General features: G+C 47.2%; 1 protein-coding gene across 3 annotated transcripts in view; it reads left to right on the top strand.

Moving 5' to 3' along the window:
- The window catches only part of ADCK5 (aarF domain containing kinase 5), a 249863-nt gene that overhangs the window by 204868 nt on the left and 24645 nt on the right, over nucleotides 1-20350 (top strand). For all 3 annotated transcript variants that reach the window (XM_086966521.1, XM_086966523.1, XM_086966522.1), the window contains 4 exons: nucleotides 8319-8450; nucleotides 9584-9667; nucleotides 13694-13775; nucleotides 14896-14974. In XM_086966521.1, the coding sequence (XP_086822647.1) occupies nucleotides 8319-8450; nucleotides 9584-9667; nucleotides 13694-13775; nucleotides 14896-14974 (377 nt within the window). The remainder of the gene's footprint in view (nucleotides 1-8318; nucleotides 8451-9583; nucleotides 9668-13693; nucleotides 13776-14895; nucleotides 14975-20350) is intronic.

The raw sequence follows: 20350 nt of genomic DNA, 5'->3' as shown, positions 1-20350 counted from the left end.
CCTTGGTCGTGATCCCTTCTGCCTCCTTTGCTGTGGATGGATCTTACAAGTTTCATATACAATGTGGTTTGGGCCCCATATAGATTCTAATACGTCAGCTAACCTGCTCAGCAAAGGAGGGAACAGTCGAGCTTGGAGTCCAGGGCTATCCTCCCTCTAAAGTGATAGGTACCCCATGTGAGAAAGTGGCCTTATATATACTGGACTATAATGAAGTACAGTGTGTATAGAGTCCACCAACCCCAGAGGTATAACAGAAGTTAAAGTCAGATCTGACCTTACTCTCCAAAGTGGTAGCTTGGTCGAGCAGTAAAGCAGTGTAAAGCATTTGTTGTACACACTCAGTCAGCAAAAGGTTTCACACACTCAAGAACTGAACTCTAGGCCAATTGTTGTTATATCCTCGGATATTGTTGTTTTATTTTTAGAACCAACAGTTATAAAAATATACTTTTCAAGTGATGAGTACTCTCAGGTAATACTTTGCAAAGGAGCAATAAAGTTTGTGCACACAGTAAATACAGAATAGGTAGTAAGCAACACAATCCTCCAACACAATGGGTTTTCTACATATAATTACAGTAGATTACTTTATGGATTTCTTTGGAGGTTCCAGGACTGAGTCTTAGATTCAGTCCTGGGGTCTAAGCTGAAACCAGATTCGCAAAAACGTTTTAGTTACTGTAGTGAATTTTCATGAATATAAAGCCATTTTAAAAGTTCACACTTAGAAACTTTTCCATGTAAATCTCACAATGTTATTCAACGGGAGGAAATTCAGGTTGCAGGTAAAGTACGATCGCTTTACTTTTGTAACCCAGCACTGCTCTCCTAGGGCCAGCTCTGGGGGTTTAACTCAAAACCGGTAGGTAATTGCGTTTCAGTATTTCGTATGATATTTAAAGAATATTTGCAGTTTTCAAAAGTAGACAGAAGAAATTTCATAGAAAAGCAGGCAATGGGTTCCTATGGAGAAAATACAGATTACTAGTAAACCCACTAGGGATTACTTTTGAGATTCAGTACTGGGCTGAAAGGTACTGTACTGGCTTCTCCCCTGATCCCGGGTGAGTACTTCGGAATTCGGGTTTTGGCTGATTTTATAGGAAGATTTTCAGTTTTCAAAACTTCACACTTAAAAAATTTTCGAGTCAAAATGGGTCAATGTTATCCAATGGCAGGTAAGTGAATTACCGGTTTCCAGGTGAGTACTTGGTTGTTGAAGTTAAGGTTCTGGGCATAGACTCAGGGGTCCCCCAGGGTCCGGTAAGTACAGCTAGATCGGGCCCAGCGGCACAAGGCGGCCGGGTGCAGAGGTAGGTAGGCCCAATGATATCCAATTAGGGAAAGGGGGCCTTCGGTTGGTGGCTGCTGGCTAGCAGGCCACGCGGCTCGGGGAGCTGGGCTCCTGGTTACTTGCTCAGGGCAAGGGAGGAAGTAGGATAGGACAAAGAGGTCACAGTCAGCGGCACTCGGGCGGCTGGGTGCAGGGTGCTTTTGAGCCGTCGGGCGCTCAATGTTATCCAATGAGGATCTTGAAAAGGGAACAAAGGCTGCAGGCTCGGGGACGGAGACTCTCAAGGGGCGACCAGCACTTCGAGAGGGGAGTTGGGATCTTGGAGCACAGGTAGGTACCCCAAGGGGAGGCACAGGGGGCTGGGGCGTCTTTGGGTGTCGGAAAAGCTAACCCTCAGCTGGTCGCGGTTGGGGGGGCCCCTGGTTCTGAGTCTGCGGGCGTCGGCTGGTTCGTCGAGGAGGGTCTTTGGGCACTGGACTTCGGGTCCCAGTCGCCGGGGGGACGTCCTCGTGGTTCGGGTTGGCCTGGCCCGTGCTCGGCTGGTGCAGATTGGGCTGGTCCGGAGCTTCCTGGTGGGCACCAGGTGGGTTGTTGCAGCAGAGCCTCTGCTGATGGGAGTCCAATCTTCGAGAGGGTCAAGGCAGGCAGTTCCTCTGGGTGTCCCAAGGTTGCTGTCCGCGAAGGTCGCCGGGATTAGGCAGGAGCAGGTTCCAGGATCAACAGGCCGGTAGGGCTGGGGCCAAGTCAGTTGTTGCAGTCCTGTTGTTAGCAGCTGCGCGGCGGGTCTTATTCTTCTTGATCTTCTTTCTTCTTTTAGATATCGGGATCTGAGGGAGGAAGGTTCAGGGTGCCCCCAAATACTAAATTTAGGGGTGTTACAGGTAGGCTAAGGGTAGGGACCAATGGGTCCCTGTCCTGGGGTGAGGACACCCCCTAGCCTGCTCCTCTCCTGTGGGAGGGGGACAGGAGCCTAGCTGGGATTGGGCAGGGCTCCCCATCTACAAGATGGCCGGAGCCCGGGTCGTGCTTCACCTCGCCTCCACCTGAGGGGAGGAGTTGGAATAGGTTGGCACACCCTCCTTCCTGACGTAGTTTTCCCGCCAGCCTTCCTGCCAGAGTGGGGGTAGAACGGGTGGAGGGCTAGTTGCTGGGTACAGCAAATGGTCTGGAGAAGCTCTCAGAGGCGGTATGCCTTTGAAGCTTCCACCTGTCCATCCTGGGGGAGGAGACATAGCCCCTCGCCCAGGATGTGCATTGTTGCAGGCCCAGGAGAGCGGGAGGCTCTCCACCCAGGGGCCCAGCAACATGTCTGCTGTGTGGCAGTCTCTGCAGCCACTCAGCCCAGACGTGGATTGTAGGTTCAGGTTTTGGAGGGCATCTCTGAGATGCCCTCTCGTGCATCTTACATTAAATCCCACACTGGCATCAGTGCGGGTTTAATGTGCTGAGAAGTTTGGTACCAAACTTGTCAGTCTTCAGTGTAGCCATTATGGTGCTGTGGAGTTCGTAATGACAACCTCCCAGCACCATATACTCTTAAATGGCATCCCTGCACTTACAGTGCCCAGGAATGGCCCTGGGTACTGTAGGGGCACAGGGCTCATGCACCTGTGCCCTCACCTCTGGCACAGGGCACCCAGCTAGAGGGGTGACTGAAGTATGCCAGGGCAGTGGGGTCTTTGGGCATGGCACCAGGGATGTGTGTCATGTCGACTCTTGTTTTAGTTCTGCACTTAGGCACTCAGCCTGCAAAGGCAGTGTGTACCCACAGGGTACAGGGCCCCTGAGGGTGGCACAATAAGTGCTGCAACCCTCAGGGGTCTTCTCTGGTCACATGCCCTGGGTACCTAGGGTACCATTTACTAGGGGCGGACAGATGGCCAGAGATGCCAATTGGGTATTTTGTTTCAGCATAGCTTTTCTTTTTCGGGAAGGAACACAGGCCCTGGGTACCTGATTGGCAGGGACCCAGGGCACACTCAGTCAAAGCACATCAGCAGTTCAGAAAAAAGTGGGGATATACCAAGGCAAGAAAGATGGCACTTTCTCACACCCCATCACGAATACTTTTTTAGGAACAGATGGATGGATGTAAGAGGCATCCAAACCAAGAAATCCGGAATGGGGATCCTTATTTTTGGTCGTATATTTATTGTGAATGTACCATAAGTTATTAATTTGGCGTTGTACAAGAGATTGTACTGTTAAACTTAATTGCTGTAAAGCAATTACTTTAATATATCGGGTGTTCTACAGATTACAATGTGATTTTAATAAACAAGATCTCTAATAAGAATTTCTTAATGATCCATACAATAAAATGAATCACGTCACAGTAGAACCAACACGTTTAGCAATGCCTGTCACTTTAAAAAGGCTGTAAACACAAGAGCAACCATTCCGAACTATTCATATTTAACATAATATTTCTTATTTATAACTGCAAGAGAGCACCAAAAAGAAATGGTAACACATAATAATTTATTGCACTAAGTTTAGCGTTCCTTAAGAAGTTCAAGGCATCATAATACATTTTTTGGGAGACTTGATAGCCGCAGTCGTCTAAGGATTAATTAATAGTGATGTACTGTCAATTTTTTGTTTAATTTGTTAATGTTAAAAGGAAATTGAAAATAAGAGGACTTTATAGTAACTGAATTTGCCTCAGATTTGTACCCAGTGGTTTAAACATCGGGACATGTGTAGCTAACCTTCTTTGAGGTCTCAAAATTCCTGATTTACATCGGGACATTTGCGGCAGCAAAAAAGTTTTTTTTAAATGTACAAAAGTGACATTGAGATTCGGTAATCTGTTACTGAATCGCAATTTGGGTTTGTGAATTGGTATTTGGAAGGGGCATGTTTAGGGCGTCTCTTTCTAATACCGATTCGCAGTGCCCTGTGTGCATGTTTTGTGAAAATATTACGGTCGCAAAGCATTTATTTTTTACTGAAACCACAAGGATGGTGGTAACCATTTGCAAAACGTAAGGGCCCCCAAAGGACCCCTTCTTCTTTAAGAATGTTTAAACAAATCATTTTTAAGAGCAGGCAAAAGTCCAAGGGACCAAAACCCAGTCTTCAAAAATGGAACCTCAAAGCTTCATTTTTTTTTTCCTTTAGGAAAAATGGGCTGTATTGATTTTTTAAAAAAAAGTTTGGTTTAATAAAAAACAATCACGGGCATGGTGGTCTGCTGACCTCAGCAGGCTGCCATCCCAGTGATGGCCGCGATTCCTAATGGGTCGCAAATTGCCACGTACCTCTTTAATATTCATGAGGTAGACCAATTAAGACCTTCTTAAAGAATCTCTAAATGAAACTCAATGGGTTCCATTCATTAGGATTTTCAATTTCCTAATTGCGATTTGGAATTCCTAAAATTTGTACAAATGACTCTTGGTGTTTTCTGGATGAAAAGTGAAACAAGAGTGTAGTCATAATTAAATGTTATTGACGGAGAAATAATATATGTGACAATGTATTACAGTGTGTAACATGGTCTCTAATTCATTGACAGACTTTTACACGTGTAATTATTTTATTCTAATGTTCAATCATAGTGCAGTGTTATCAACTAAGTAAATGTTGAAGAACAAGTATGATAATGTGCGCCAATGTGATTACAAGTATTTTTTAAATGACACGTTTTGATACCTAAATTTGTAAATACTTTGGACCAAGTACTCATAAATGTAATCACTCCATGTGTCACATTTATTTTTTGTGGTGAGGCGCATTGGATTGAACAGATTTTTGTTGCTTATTTTGTCTGTTTTTTTTCTTCCTTTTAATGATACATTTTTATGGTCAACACGTTTTGGCCCTTAGTAATTGCTTGTTGGAACCTGGCTGATGAGAAAGTATCTGTAGCTTTCTGCTGAAACTGCGTCTAAGGAATGAACAGTGATTGGACTCATTTTTTTGGGATTAGTTACTTGCATCATTTCTGCTATAATTTTCATTGAGTGTACAGTCATCATTTGTGAACATCAGGCCTGTCTTCCTTTAGAGTATTTTGTTGATAGAACAAAGGAAGCTTTAAATTGTGCTTTTGTTGTGGTCGTGCACCTTCAGGAGCCTTCTGCACATTGCTAGTCTTGGTTTGAGGCGTGGGAACTCTTCAGCCTTGGGATTTCGAAGACAACCAAAGACTCTACTGGTTGGATTGTGTCTTTTTTTAGGTCGAGCTGACCTGGCATTCAATGCGAAAGCATTGAATGCTGTCAGCAAGACAACTATTGTTACCCGTATTTGGGAATGTGGACAGCAGTCAGACGCGCACCTGTTCATTGCCAGTTTTGACCGCGGGAGCGCGCTGCTTGCTGTGTGTGCAGTGTCAGTTTTGCTTTTCATTAGTTTCGTTTTCCCAAGGCTTGCTTTGAACGAACACGCTTGCTGTGAGCATTATCTGTAAATCGTGCTTTTAAATAACATGCTCGCTGTTAGCAGTATTTCCAAAGCAGGCTTTAAATTATTATTTCCCAACTGCCTCGTAATTAACATGTTCATTATTTATAAATGCGCTTTAATGTACAGCAAGCCACATGCAATATAACTTTTTTTTAATGCGCACGTGAGCTCCAAGTGCTGCGCGCTTTCCATGTACAGCATGCTTCACCCCACTTACCAGCACTTGTGGGGACTTGTGCTGCTACTCGGCTGTTCTCCGACGTCAGCTGGTCACTGCAGCAACAAGCGGGGCTCCGTCTTGCTCACAGGAGCCCCGCATGAAATATTGCTTTGGCCGCACCATGTGGCATTCACCACCTAAGTGTCCCCACTAAATCCGCGAGACCCCAATCCCATCGCCCATCCTATCCCCCGGCTCGGGCAGACCCCAATCACCCTATCTTCCGGCTCGCGCGCAGCCCTTCTCTGGCTCGTGCGCAGCCCTTCTCTGGCTCGCGCGCAGCCCTTCTCCGGCTGTCTCCCCCCGCGGGCGTGCCCCCAAGTCATGTGGTGGTCGCGCGCGGCCCCGCTTCCTTCTGGGAATGTGAACCAGTAGTTCCTGTTAGTGGAGGCAGGAAAGAGGCTGTGCTGGGGTCCGTCGCAGGAGAAGGGGCTCTTCCTCCACCATGGGCAACCACGGACAAACCCGCTCTGCCCCCGAGGCTGCTATGCACCTCCCCCTTCCCAGGTAAGACAGAGTTTACTGCGGGCACGCACTGGCCCTTTAAGGATGCATTGTGCGCCATGGAGTGTTTCAGTCTGAGGCAGGACGTTTTGTTTGCACTTTGCTGTTGATGAAGCTTAACTGTCAGCTGATAATAGACCGTGAGAGTTGCGTTTACGCAGCCCCATTTATTCAGTCAGCTGCACTGTTAAAGCGGCTGCGGGAACGTGCAGTTCCGCTTTCCCCGAACTCGCTTATAGCTCCTGGTAAAGAAGCGAGGGGGGTATGGTCCTGTGCAGGTAGCGTCTTGGGCTACGCCTTCCAGCAAACAGCAGTGGCTAAACTGCTTGTAATAATCAACGCATCAGCATCTGGAGTTGGGCGGGGGCACTTTCAATGCTGTAGTCTCCAGTGTAGAACGGAAAGTTGGGGCAAAGGTACAGGGGTTACCCTTTGCCAGTGCATACTCTTCTCAGGACCTGTGACTATTGTGCCTGACTAGTGGGCCCCTGGGCAACTCACACAGAGTCAAATCTGTGTGCATGTTGCCTGCTGCACGAACCACACCGGTGCCCTCTAACAACCACTACCTTTTATTTGACTGTGGAATGTGTTACATTATCTTTTACGCGAAGCGCTGTCTCTGCCTCCTATCCTAAGTAAAACATCTTTACGTACCAAGATGCTGCTCTGAAAGAGACAGCAGTGCCAAGAATAGAGACTGCTAACCCTTTGTATATTATATTCTTGGGATCTCCTCGAGTATCAAGTCTGATATAGTCCTTTTTGCTTGGCAGATTGATGACGACGCCCTGTTTCTTAAGGGACGTGCTGAATTAATTAATTCGCTAATCACGTGAACCAGGACTTGTAGAAATCTACTCCTACCATCTTCCTGCCCCTCGGAGATGTGGCATGTTATGAATATAAGGCGGCTTATTTGGGGGCTGTGTGGTTAAAAATCAGTGGCAAGGGCTTGCAAACATGGCGGTGCGCAGGAGTGCTCTCTGCTGCAGGCACGGGTCCACACTTACCATACAGCATACCGTGACTCTCTCTCCCACACCCTGACTCTCTCTCCCACACCCTGACTCTCTCTCCCACACCCTGACTCTCTCTCCCACACCCTGACTCACTCTCCCACTCCCTGACTCACTCTCCCACTCCCTGACTCACTCTCCCACTCCCTGACTCACTCTCCCACTCCCTGACTCACTCTCCCACTCCCTGACTCACTCTCCCACTCCCTGACTCACTCTCCCACTCCCTGACTCACTCTCCCACTCCCTGACTGACTCTCCCACTCCCTGACTCACTCTCCCACTCCCTGACTCACTCTCCCACTCCCTGACTCACTCTCCCACTCCCTGACTCACTCTCCCACTCCCTGACTCACTCTCCCACTCCCTGACTCACTCTCCCACTCCCTGACTGACTCTCCCACTCCCTGACTGACTCTCCCACTCCCTGACTGACTCTCCCACTCCCTGACTGACTCTCCCACTCCCTGACTGACTCTCCCACTCCCTGACTGACTCTCCCACTCCCTGACTGACTCTCCCACTCCCTGACTGACTCTCCCACTCCCTGACGGACTCTCCCACTCCCTGACGGACTCTCCCACTCCCTGACTGACTCACTCTCAACACAACACATATTGCATTACAAATGCGATAGGTATCACATTTGCGAAAGTTTAAGCTATTGGCATTGTAAATAACAATGCTATTAATTTATCCACTTTCAAAACCAACACATAAATAAAAAAGTTGTCATTTACGATACCAATAGCTCAAACTTCCCTAATGCGAGACCTATTGCATTGCAAATGCTTGTTACCCAATGTCTTGGAGAACTGAAACTTGGTGACTCGTTGTCTCATGATGTCTCGCTGTCTCTCTGTAGGACCTAAAGGGCACGCTGGCGCAAGAACTGGACTTTGAGAACGAAGGTCGTAACTCCGAACGGTGTGCCAAGGACCTGAAGGGATTCCAGTACATTCTTATACCCAAGGTTTATTGGAAGAAAACCAGCAAGGTATGAAGTGCCCAGAACAGTGACCTCAGCAAGCCGTGGTACTGAGGGGGAGATTCTAGAGGGAAAAGGGCACTTGGCGGGGCCAGTATACAAGGCTGAGGTATAACCTCTCAAAGGCCCTTAGTGATGACAATTAGAGGGGGACTCTCCAGCGAGGTGGAGACACTCATAAGAGGAGTGCATTCGGGGAGCCCGAAATACTGATAGTGAAGGGAGACTTGCAAAGTCTGGGCGTGTGGTATGATCACTGAGGTGTGGGTGCATCCTGGTGTAAGAGGATTTACCAGCAGTGAGGTTACAGTACAGCCTGTCAGGAGAGTGGTGTAATCATTGAGAGTAGTGAAGATGAAGTGAAGGACATGACTCACAAGTGCAGTTCTGTCAGAGAGTTGAGGCTGCTGGCTGTTGGTGATTAACTGGCTTAGATCTGGAAACTTACAAGCACTTTTTATGCCTTTGCTCAGCAGCAGAGGGGCATTCTAAGTCCTATTGCAGAGTATTTTAGTATTTGTGGGTTCAGAAGGCTGAAGGATGCACTATATTTGCTATTGTAAGGCGAGATTAATGTGTAAGTACAGTGCGTTTTATATTATTATCAAATAAGAAGTGGACCTAGTGATTAACATTTTTCTGTTTTTTAGTATTGGCCAATTTACTACCAATTGTGATTTTATATTTTTATGTTGCACTTTTGATTCTATTGCAACATAATGGCTTACTGTACTTTACACAAAGAACTGTCACATTTCATAGCATCATTGAGTCTCTTGTCTGCTGATTATTCTGTGACCCGAAAGACAGCTAAACAAAACTGTAGTGTAAGGTGTTTCGAAATTCACCCTTCCTTTTGCCTCTTGTTGTCATTTTGCATGCTGGAAAATTGTAAAGCCAGGCTTGATAACTTTTCTGTGACATCAGCAAGAAGAGAGTGAATAAAGAGATACCTCTTTCATTTTTAAAGAGAAACCAGAATAGTTCCTCTTGGCTTCGTGAACCAAGTTGGGAGTGTCTACATCTTCCCATCATGGTCTTAAAACTGTCGCTAAGACACAATGCAGCTTTCAACCAAGCCCTTTACTACATTAATAAAATACTTTACCTCCTTCAACTTCTCTTCTGTTTACTTCTCACAGAGGGTGCTCACTGCGGACTACTACGAAGGTTGCAAAGCCAACAGCGTGGAGGGAATCCGAGCCCAGGGACTCACCCTTGGAGATGTAAGTGGACAGTATTCAATTCTTTCTGAACCCTTTTCATCCAGAACACACCAAGAGTCATATGTACCAATTTTAGGGATTCCAAATCGCAATTAGGAAATTGAAAATCCTAATGAATGGAACCCATTGAGTTTCATTTAGAGATTCTTTAAGAAGGGCTTAATTGGTCTACCTCATGAATATTAATGAGGTACGTGGCAATTTGCGACCCATTAGGAATCGCGGCCATCACTCGGATGGCAGCCTGCTGAGGTCAGCAGACCACCATGCCAGTGATTGTTTTTTATTAAACCAAACTTTTTAAAAAAAATAAATACAGCCCATTTTTCCTAAAGGTAAAAAAAAAATGAAGCGTTTTGGTTTCATTTTTAAAGACTGGGTAGTGGTCCTTTGGACTTTTGCCTGCTCTTAAAAATGATTTGTTTAAACATTCTTAAAGAGGAAGGGGTCCTTTGGGGGCCCTTACCTTTTGCAAATGGTTGCCACCAATGCATGGATGATGTGGAGGGAAACAGGAAGTAATGTGCCCCTGTACTCTTTATAGACAACACAACAGACACTGGGAGAAATACCTCATCAAATGGATGCTCATTGGGTCACTCAATCCCCAGTCAGGTAGTAATTAAAAATACCACGCTGTCCTGATGGTGCTACCCCTGCAAAAATAAAGAAAACAACATTCGCTCTTCCTTCAAAATGCTGATAACAAGAAGCTTTACATTTTTAGTAAAACGATGTGCATGGACCTTCCCTGGTTCATTTTCTTGCAGTTGATGGATATCACTTGTTGAGTACTTCTGTGCCAATCACTTGTAGAACTCTCTCTCTAGTCACTGTAGATTGTGAGTGCCTGCTTCTGTGGTTGAGGGCTGCGAATGTAACAGAAATATCCAAACCCACCTACAAATCAGAAAGGATCCGATAACCCACCTCTTCAGAAAACACTACCTGTTCATGTGATGGCTTTCATCATCCTCAGATAACCTCCCTCATGAACAATTGTAAATTATAAGTTGGGACTCCTGCCTTCATACATGGCCATTTGCCCTTTAGCTATATTTGCGCTCTACAAATACCTGTGCAACCAATCAATAGCTACTTGTATACTGCAACTCCTCACCTGTGAGGGTATCCAGGCACTGGATTGGCTCAGTCAAAAAGCCTGCTTTGGAGTCTCTTCCTGAAGTCCGCTTGAGAGGTTGATGTACGGAGGTGGATGGAGAGGCCGTTCCAGGACTTTGCGGCGAGGCAGGAGAAGGAACGGCCTCCTCTGTGGCTTCAGTGGATGCACTGTGTCTGTGAGGTTAGCGGATCAAAGGATTCTGGATGGTTGGTGGAAAGTCAGTTTGTGGTTGATGTATGCTGGCCGTAGGTCCTGGAGGGCTTTGAAGGCGCGAGCCAATATCTTGAATTGGCATCCTTGCTGGACGGGGAGCCAGTGAGCTTCATGAGATGTAGGAAGATGTGGGTCCATTTGGGCAGGTTGAGGATGAGTCTTGCTGCTGAGTTCTGTATCGTCTGTAGTCTCTTCATGAGTTTGATGGTGGGTCCTGTGTACAGTGCGTTGCGTAGTCCAGATGACTGGTGACAAGGGCTTAAGTGACTGGTTTCCATGTGCTGATGGGGAGCAATTTGAGGATTCTTCGGAGCAAGCAGTGTGTGTTGGAGCAGGCAGAGGAGACTGTGTTTATCTGCTGCTTCATGGTGAGCTTACTATCCAGGATGTTGCAGAGATTGTGGTCATGGTCTGTCAATGTGGGCATGGGTCTGAGTTTGGTGGGTCACAAGGGGTCGTTCCAAGGGGAAGTGTTGTTGCCAAAGATCAGTATTTCGGTCTTGTCAGTGTTGAGCTTTAGGCAGTTGGTCTTCATCCAGTCGGCGGCGTTCTTCATGCAATTGTGGAAATTGGCCTTTCTGGTGTTGGGGTCTGCAGAGAGCTAGAGGATGAGCTGTGTGTCGTCTGTATAGGATATAATGTTGAGGTTGTTGGTTCTGACGATGTCGGCTAGGGGTGTCATGTAGGTGTTGAAGAGGGTGGGGTTGAGGGATGAGCCTTGAGGGATGCCGCAGATGGTGCTCTAGAGTTCAGAGGCAAAGGGTGGTAGACAGGTTCTCAGTGTTCCATCTGACGGTGTTTCTCTGGATTCTGATGTGGTGTAGTCTCTAGATGAGAGTGTGGTGGAAACCTGTGTCGAACTCTGCAGAGCAGTCGAGAAGGATCGTGGCTGCTGACTCTCCTCAGTCGGGAAGGATGCAGATGTCATTCTTTGGCGGCGATCCGGGCAGTCTCAGTGCTTTTCTTGGCGTGGAAACCAGATTGGGAGGCGTTAAACCAGTTGTTTTTGTCCAGGGGGGTTCGGGCAGCAGCTGGTTGATGGCCTACTCAAGGACTTTGGTGGGGTAACAGTAGCAGCAAGATGGGGTGGTAGTTCTGGAATTCGCTGGGGTCTGTGGAGGGTTTCTTGACTTCAGAGAGTTACCAGGCATCAGGGAAAGTTGCTGTGGCGATGGATGTGTTGGGGATGGTGGTGAGTTGGATGCAGATGTCTTTGCCTCCAAGTTGAAGAGGGGGTGGGGGCAAGGCTCGGAGGGTGCCCCTGAGTGGATGGAGTTCATGATGGCTGCAGTGTTCTGAGCAGTGAGCTGTTGCCATATTGTGAGAGGCTGAGCAGGGGAGGCTTGCATCGTGTGGGGAGGATGTGGAAGTCCATGGGTTGTGGCTCAAAGTTCTTGTAGATGGTGGATATATTGTTGTGAAAGTGGTCCGCTAGAGCGTTGTATTGTTCCTGTGAGGGAGGGATGGTGTTCTCTGTGGTCATAGGGTAGTAGCCCTATGACCATGTTGAAGAGTTCCTTGGATACCCATACATTTATACAAACATTTGATTGGTCAAAGGGCTATAGAGGTGAGCATTGCTTCAAAGATGTTGTGCCATCTGTACTTTTAACACAGGTATTGTAAGATGAAGGAACAGCATATAATTCAGATCAAGTGAGGGGAATGATTGAGCACTTGTAGGGAGTTCTCACAAAAGAGGAAGTGAAATATAAATCTGCACAGCGTGGGCTTTCCACCCCCAGTCCCAGTTAGACCAGTAATCTCAGGAAAATATGTATTGTGCTCCAGGCTAGGTGAATGTATAGGCTTTCACCCACAAAACATCATGAAGGACTTTCCAGGCTACATTTGTGACACTAAAGATATTTTACTAAAACTACAGGGCATTCCGTGGCAAACAGATTATGCTGCAGTTATTATTGCAGTGGTGAGCCTCTGTATTTACTTCAGAGGAGGAGCTCGTTTCTATATGCAGAGTAAAAATACAGGTTAAAGCTTTAAGTCAAACCAGTAAAATTGCAATTAAAACATGGCTGCGATTCCACTCACTAGATAATCAATGAGAAACAGAGCAGGACTCTTGTGTTACTACATGCATAATGTTCTTCTGATGTGATGTCACTGCTTCTGCAGACGACAAGGCGTTCTGTTGCTTCTTATCATGTCTCTTCCTTTGGCGTCACTACTTGTGATGTCATTTTTTGTGATGTCACATCTTGGTATTTTTCTTCATTTGACATCACTCCCTAGGAAAAGAGGTACACGCTTGCTTCTTAAGCCCTCTCTTCAGTCCTCCACCACCCAGGATGATATTGTCCCTGTGATCTACTCTGCAATGTCTTTGTGTTCTCCCCTCTGTGGTTTTCACCCCTAGAAGGTTTCTTTACCCAATAAATATTTCTCCTCTTGCTCACCCCACTTTTAGATTGTCTGTTCTCTTTCTCTTACTGTGGTCTCGTCCTCTGAAATGTATCTTTGTTTCCCTCCATTGCAATTTCTCCTCCGTTACTTCCTGTGTGGTCTCTCTTGCTACACTTGGCTCTCTATTGCACTCCTTGTGGTTTCCTCTATCAGAATGTCTCCTCTTTTGCTCTCTGCATGGTTTTGCCCTCTGATGTCGCTTCTTTTGCGGTTCTTGTATCAGATGTCTCCTACTCTCTGCTGGAAGTATGTCTCTTCTCTTGCAGACGGCGGAGAAGCTGATCCGAGTGTTTGCTGAGCAGATCTTTTACACAGGCTTCATCCATGCTGACCCGCACCCTGGGAATGGTAAGAGCTCATCTGCTGGTAGAGGTACCGATAGAAGCTGCTGGGCTGCAACGCCCTGGGATTGCTGGCTGGTGGCCAGTGCTGGCCAGTGCTAGCTCGACGCAATTGCTGGTTTGTAGTACATCCAAGCTCTGGATTTCTTATTGTGTTCAGTCTTTTAGTAAGGAGTCATTCTATAATCATTCTTCACCCAACAAAACATCTTCATTCTACTTTAATTTTGATTCTTGCGAAACATTGGGAAAACTGAGGAACACCAGGGCTCAGGGGACAAGGGACTATCACGACTGGAGCAACGTGTCAATCTTGTTCCTCAGGACTTGGAGCAGGAGGCTAGGAGTGTTGGGTTCAGAGATGAAAGGATGACCAAATCTAGAGCACATGGACTCATGGAGCCTGATTCTAGGCTGGTGTATATGGAACCTGATTCTATCTGGAACTTGAGCACAGCATAACTGGTGTGCTCCAGGACAAAAGGATCTGTACGTCTGGGATATCAGATGATGCCAGCAGATCCAGTGAATGGGTCCGCACACCAGGTGACTCAGTCCAGGTTTTAATAGATGACGATTTAAATTCTTGCTGTGGTTTTCACACACTTACCTATACACTCTGGTGCAACCTACTGTCTTGTGAGTTAGGTTATTACTCCGTGTAGTACTCTGAAGCAATAATAATCTGGGAACTCGGCCTCTGCACGAGTATTTTTCCCTAGGCCATAGAAAGACTATGTGCACGTTCAAGAAAGGACTCCTCGCCATAGACGTGGCGAGAGTCCCTGTATAATACCTTGATATTGCAGGCTGGCCTCCTCATAGAATTGGAAAACATAGGATATGGATGCATGTAAAAGCTTTTAAACTAAAGTTTCCCTTTACATGGAAAATGTTTTATATGTCATAAAAAAACTAGGCAGGAAGTTTCCCATCAATAGATATGTAGAAGACCCGTTGTGAAAGGGGAGTTTGCAGTGGGGTGCTAGGTTCATGGTTGTGGTTTCCAGGGTGTTGGTAGCTTAGTGCTGGTGATGCTACTTTAGTTTGGTTAACTTCAGATGTCCTCATACTGTAGGATTAACTGTTTGTTCCATCTTATTGAATCTTTCTGCTTTTGTTTTCAGTGCTAGTGAAGAAGGGACCAGACGGGAAGGCCCAGTTGATCCTGCTGGACCACGGACTCTACGAGTTCCTGAGTGAGAAGTAAGAGTGCTACTCTCAGTTTGATAGTTTCAGGCCCTGATTCTGTGTCTCCATAAGGTATTCTGTGTGTATTGTAGGCTGTTTAAAACCTCATCCGTGGTGCAGCAGTAGCTCTTAAATCTTGGTTACCCTTTTCATTTCTAGCCACGCACATTGTCAGCATTCACCATTGGGACAGGGCATTGTGTGGGGAGGTAAAGCTTCTTAGCACATAGCGCATAGGAGGCACTTTTCTCACTGGGAATAGAATTAATTGGCTATTAACATAATATGACAATCATCTTCATTTGTTGAAAAACCATAGCGCATCATGACACTACAAAGCCTCTCCAGTCTTATTTTTTAGTCTAGTGATGTGAGAGTAGAAGTTGCCTACTCCTGTGAGATGATTACTTAATCTGTTGTGCCTGGAAGTAAAAGAGAAGTATTTGATATTTGATGTTAATTTCTCCCATTTTAGCTCTGGCTTTCCCAGTTCTCTTGCAACTGTTCAGACATTACCAGGGTCTTAACCATCTGAAAGATCAGGAGGATAAAAAGAGGAACATTTATGGGACTTTAATATATTTTCTTATGTATTCTTGACATAACTGCCTATTCCTCATTTTGTGATTCCTCATCTTGTCAATTTTCCCAGACACCAAACTAGATCTGGAAATTCTTGCAATACTTCTGGACGTGACGGCATATAAGCAACTCCCATGCCCGCTACTGGCAGTTCCTCTTTTTTTCCATTCCCCTGAACCTGTGTCCAGTACTCCACCTACTAAATTTGATTGTTTTACTGATTTTCGTGTCCAAATCCTTTAGGCAGTGTACAGGGATGTTGCGTCTTAAAATGACGAGGCTCAAGCTGAGTCGCATGTGTTGCAAACAAATGTTGGTCACGGACTCACTCAGCCTCTGTCTTTGGTACCTCTTCACTAATCATGACTCTAGGTACAGGTGCTCCCTGATTCACCTGAGGGTAAGTTGTCAAACTAATTTGCCAAGCCAGAAAAGCAGAATTGTTCCCCCTTCGGATCATGCAGGCGCTACTGTTCACCCTCTTCAGGTAGTCCAGGGTGAAGTTGAATGACCAGTGACAGAGAAAGAGCCTGCTCTAGGGAGAGGTCACAAAGTTGAAGTTCTAAACACGCATCTTCAGCTTCACCAGTGACTCTGATTAAATCTAGACCTGATGCCCCTGAGCTTCCCAGGCCTTGACTCCTCAAAGTCAGACTCCAAAAGGTCATGCTACTGGTCCCAGATCGCTCTGATGTGCCTTCGGGCCCCACACATCTTTTGGGGCCTCCATTTGGACTACTGTGGATGGACCCCCCCAGCACTGACTCACCGTAAACAAATTCTGCCCACTCCATCTTTGACACTGGGCTGTGTCTCTACTTATTTGCAGTCGGCCCCACCCATAATTTCTTCATTGGCATCGTCCCCGTTTCCAGAGGCGTTGTACGAGGTCCAACTCACACTAATTTAGGACCCGGCACTGGCTTCAGAAAGGGCTCGCCTTCTATTGCACTACACAATCAACAAATCGGGTGGTGGAAGACTCTTTCCTCTGGCTCAGCAGCAGTATTTTCAGAGGATGGAGGCTCTGACTCTAATTCTTTGCAAATACTTTGAGCATGTTTCATATGATGAATACGGTGACAAAGTTGCTACCTCTTCATTATAAATTTGTCTGCTTATTTCTGACTTTAAAAACCCCAATGACACGGTTCCTTCACCAAAAGAAGAGACTGCTTCTTGTGTGGTGGTGCTCCATGGGGGCTGCAGAAGCCCTAGATTTGCAGCTTCCATGGAGGTAATTAAAACTTATTTCAGAACTGAATTCTGCAGCCTGAGTTTCCACTTCAAAATCTTGCTGCCCTTAAATGAGCCACCGTTTCAGAACCCTTGCTGCCATTAAATTAGGTCCTTTCTGATTCTTCTGTGTCTGCCTGATCAAAACCTTGTTTAATCTTGCCAGTGAGCTGGCCAAATGCCAGACAGTACATCCGATGCCGGGTGACCAGATATTCCTAGCGCAACATCATCCGAAAAGCCTAGTGGTTTAGGCCTCCAAAAAGTGACGTTTTTTCTTCGACCCCTCTGGCAGGGAGTCTAGGCTGGTAAATGTAATGGGCAAAAAACTTCTCATCGCCAGCCCGGCGCTGTACTTCTTGAATTTAGTTAGCTTCCTGACTTATTATACACACACTCTTTGTGACATCGAATGCAAGGTTTGGCCTGCATTGCCACAGGATTTCCACAGAACCTTTGCTCAAATAGTGCAAGATGGCCAAGATGCTGCTAAAAACATAGTATGATCTGGCCTAAACACCACTGAGTCTTGCTGTAGCCATGGTGTCTTGCTGTAGCCATGGTGTCTTGCTGTAGCCATGGTGTCTTGCTGTAGTCATGGTGTCTTGCTGTAGTCATGGTGTCTTGCTGTAGGCATGGTGGCCTGCTGTAGCCATGGTGGCTTGCTGTAGCCATGGTGTCTTACTGTAGCCATGGTGTCTTACTGTAGACATGGTGTCTTGCTGTAGGCATGGTGTCTTGCTGTAGTCATGGTGTCTTGCTGTAGTCATGGTGTCTTGCTGTAGTCATGGTGTCTTGCTGTAGGCATGATGGCTTGCTGTAGCCATGGTGGCTTGCTGTAGCCATCAGTGTCCTGATCAAAGGCGGTGTTTGGATGTGCTTCACCTGGTTTACCATAAGCATCCAAACTTCTCTCCTTGATATGCAATTTAGAAAGCAGATGCAGCTCTCAAGACCTCTAAGGAGAGCAGAGTTACGGCTCACTCCCTGGGGATGCTTTCTCCTGCTTGCCAATTCCACCAGTAAAGCAGGACAGGAAATGTAGAGGGGATTTGAGTTACCTTGCCAAGTGTCCGAGACAGTCTTCACAGCAACAAGTAGGAGGTCAAATTCGACATAGATTACCCTGTGGTACTCCATTACATCAGTCCAGTGGGTCCTTCAGGTTTTTCAGGGTGGTTATTCCGTTCCCTTTCAGGACCCGTCTCCCTTATTCTCCAGTTTTTGCTCAGTCGTCAGTGAGTCATGCAATTTCTCCACAGAGACGTGCTGATTTGAAAACCAAGGGTGCAATCGAGATTGTCCCCGAGAGGAGAGGAAATTGGAATGCTTCCTGTATCCCAACAGAGTCATGGGGCTAAGACTAATCCTAGATCTCAGGCTGCAAAGCAAAAGTTTGAAATGAGGACTCTTGCACAGGTTCTGTTGGATTTAGGGTGCAAAGATTATTTGGCGTCAGGATCTAAGGACTGCATGGTGTCTTTTGACTTGCAAGATGCATACTTTTATGTACCGATCATTCAGTCCCATAGGAAGTATTTTTGCTTCGTAATGGGATCAGATCACTTCCAAGTCTCTGCCCTAACCTTTGGCCTGGCATCAGCCGCTCAAGTCTTTATGAAGGTCATGTCTGTGGTTGTGGACCATCTTTACAGTCAGAGGTACTTGTATTACTGTACTGTGAAAGCTGGATGTTGAAAGTGAGCTCACGTCAAACCACTTTCAGAAAACAGTGTTGTCCACACTGGTATGTTCCATCAACAAACCCTAATCTCATCTTCTTTCATCCCGGAGGCTGTCCATCAATGGGGCCTTTCTGGACATGGTAGCTCTAATGGCTTATCCACCACGGCAGCAAGGTCCGGGACATTCATGCTGTGACCCCTATGTTTCAAGCTTGGTCTTCTGATGTTATGCTCGTTGGCCCATGGGAGTCCTTGCATGAAACCTGCATCTGCGGTGGCTCCAGCAATGCTGATGCCTTTCGGATAGAATACACATCTCTGATGAAGCAGTCCAGGACCTCCAGTGGTGGATGACTGACACCAACCTAACGTGGCAGACACTTCTCCCCATCTACTGTGGAGGTCACAGTGGGGACAGATCTATCGGCTGTTAGCTGGGGAAGTCACCTCGATAAGGTTAAGATCCGAGGATTCTGGTCGCTGATGGCGTAGTGCCAAAACATAATATGTTTGGGCCATTGCATCATCTGACATGCCCTCAAGGCTTTCCTGCCTTCCATGAAGTGCTGTTCGATCCAGATGCTGACATACAACTTGATTGTCTTGTGTACTGCAACAGGCAGGACAATGTGGGGCCTCATGCTCTTTCTATGAAGACTTTAAGACTGTGGAAGTGAATGACGACCTCGCCCCTCTGAGGACCCCGCCTAGTAGACCCGGCAGCAAGAAAGCCCCATGGTTCACCGACTAACTCAAGAGCTCCAAGAAGAACTGCAGAGCCCTCGAGAAAGCCTGGCGCAGAGACCCAACACCAGACAACATGACCACCCTCAAGCTCGCCACCCGAAAACACAACCAACTGATCCACTCCACCAAGAAAACTGCATTCAAGGATCGACTGGACAACAACGCACACAACAGCAAGGAACTCTTCAACATCGTTAAAGAGCACTCCAACCCCAACGCCGGAAACAACGACATCACCCCATCACAAGACCTCTGCAACTCCCTCGCCTCCTACTTCCACAACAAGATCGCAGACATACACAACTGCTTCAGCGCACAACCAACGCACCCCACGACCGCACCTACACCCCCCACCACCACCCTCCTCGTCTGGACCCCGATCAGCACCGAAGACACCATCCGCACGATGAACTCCATCCACTCCGGATCTCCAACCGACCCCTGCCCTCACCACGTCTTCAACAAGGCCGACTCTGTCATCGCACCCCATCTGCGGGACATCATCAACACCTCCTTCGACACCGCGACCTTCCCGGAGAGCTGGAAGCACGCCGAACTCAGCGTTCTATTTGAGAAACCTTCAGCGGACCCCACCGAACTCAAAAAGTACCGCCCCATCTCGCTCCTCCCGTTTCCGGCCAAAGTCATCGAGAAGACCGTCAACAAGCAGCTGGCCGCTTTCCTCGAGACGAACGGATCCCTCGACCTCTCGCAGTCTGGCTTCCGGGCCAACCACAGCACCGAGACCGCCCTCATCGCAGCCACCGATGGCATCCGAGCCTTGCTCGACAACGGAGAAACAGCGGCTCTCATCCTCCTGGATCTCTCCGCGGCTTTCGACACTGTCTGCCACCGCACCCTAGTACAGCGCCTCTGCAACATCCGAATCCAGGAGAAGGCACTAGAATGGATCATCTCCTTCCTCACCGGAAGGACACAGAGAGTCCGCCTCCCCCCGTTCTGATCAGAAGCCACTGAAGTCATCTGCGGCGTTCCTCAAGGCTCCTCGCTCAGCCCCACCCTCTTCAATGTCTACATGAGCCCCCTCGCGGCACGCCAACACAACCTCAACATCATCTCCTACGCCGACGACACCCATCTGATCCTCTCCCTCACCAACGACCCCGCCACCGCCAGAGCC

This window comes from Lissotriton vulgaris, chromosome 4_1 (assembly GCF_964263255.1).
Source record: "Lissotriton vulgaris chromosome 4_1, aLisVul1.2, whole genome shotgun sequence".
Classification (NCBI taxonomy): Eukaryota; Metazoa; Chordata; class Amphibia; order Caudata; family Salamandridae; genus Lissotriton; species Lissotriton vulgaris.
The sequence above is the reverse complement of the archived record's forward strand: the minus strand, read 5'-3'. Positions and strand labels throughout refer to the sequence as shown.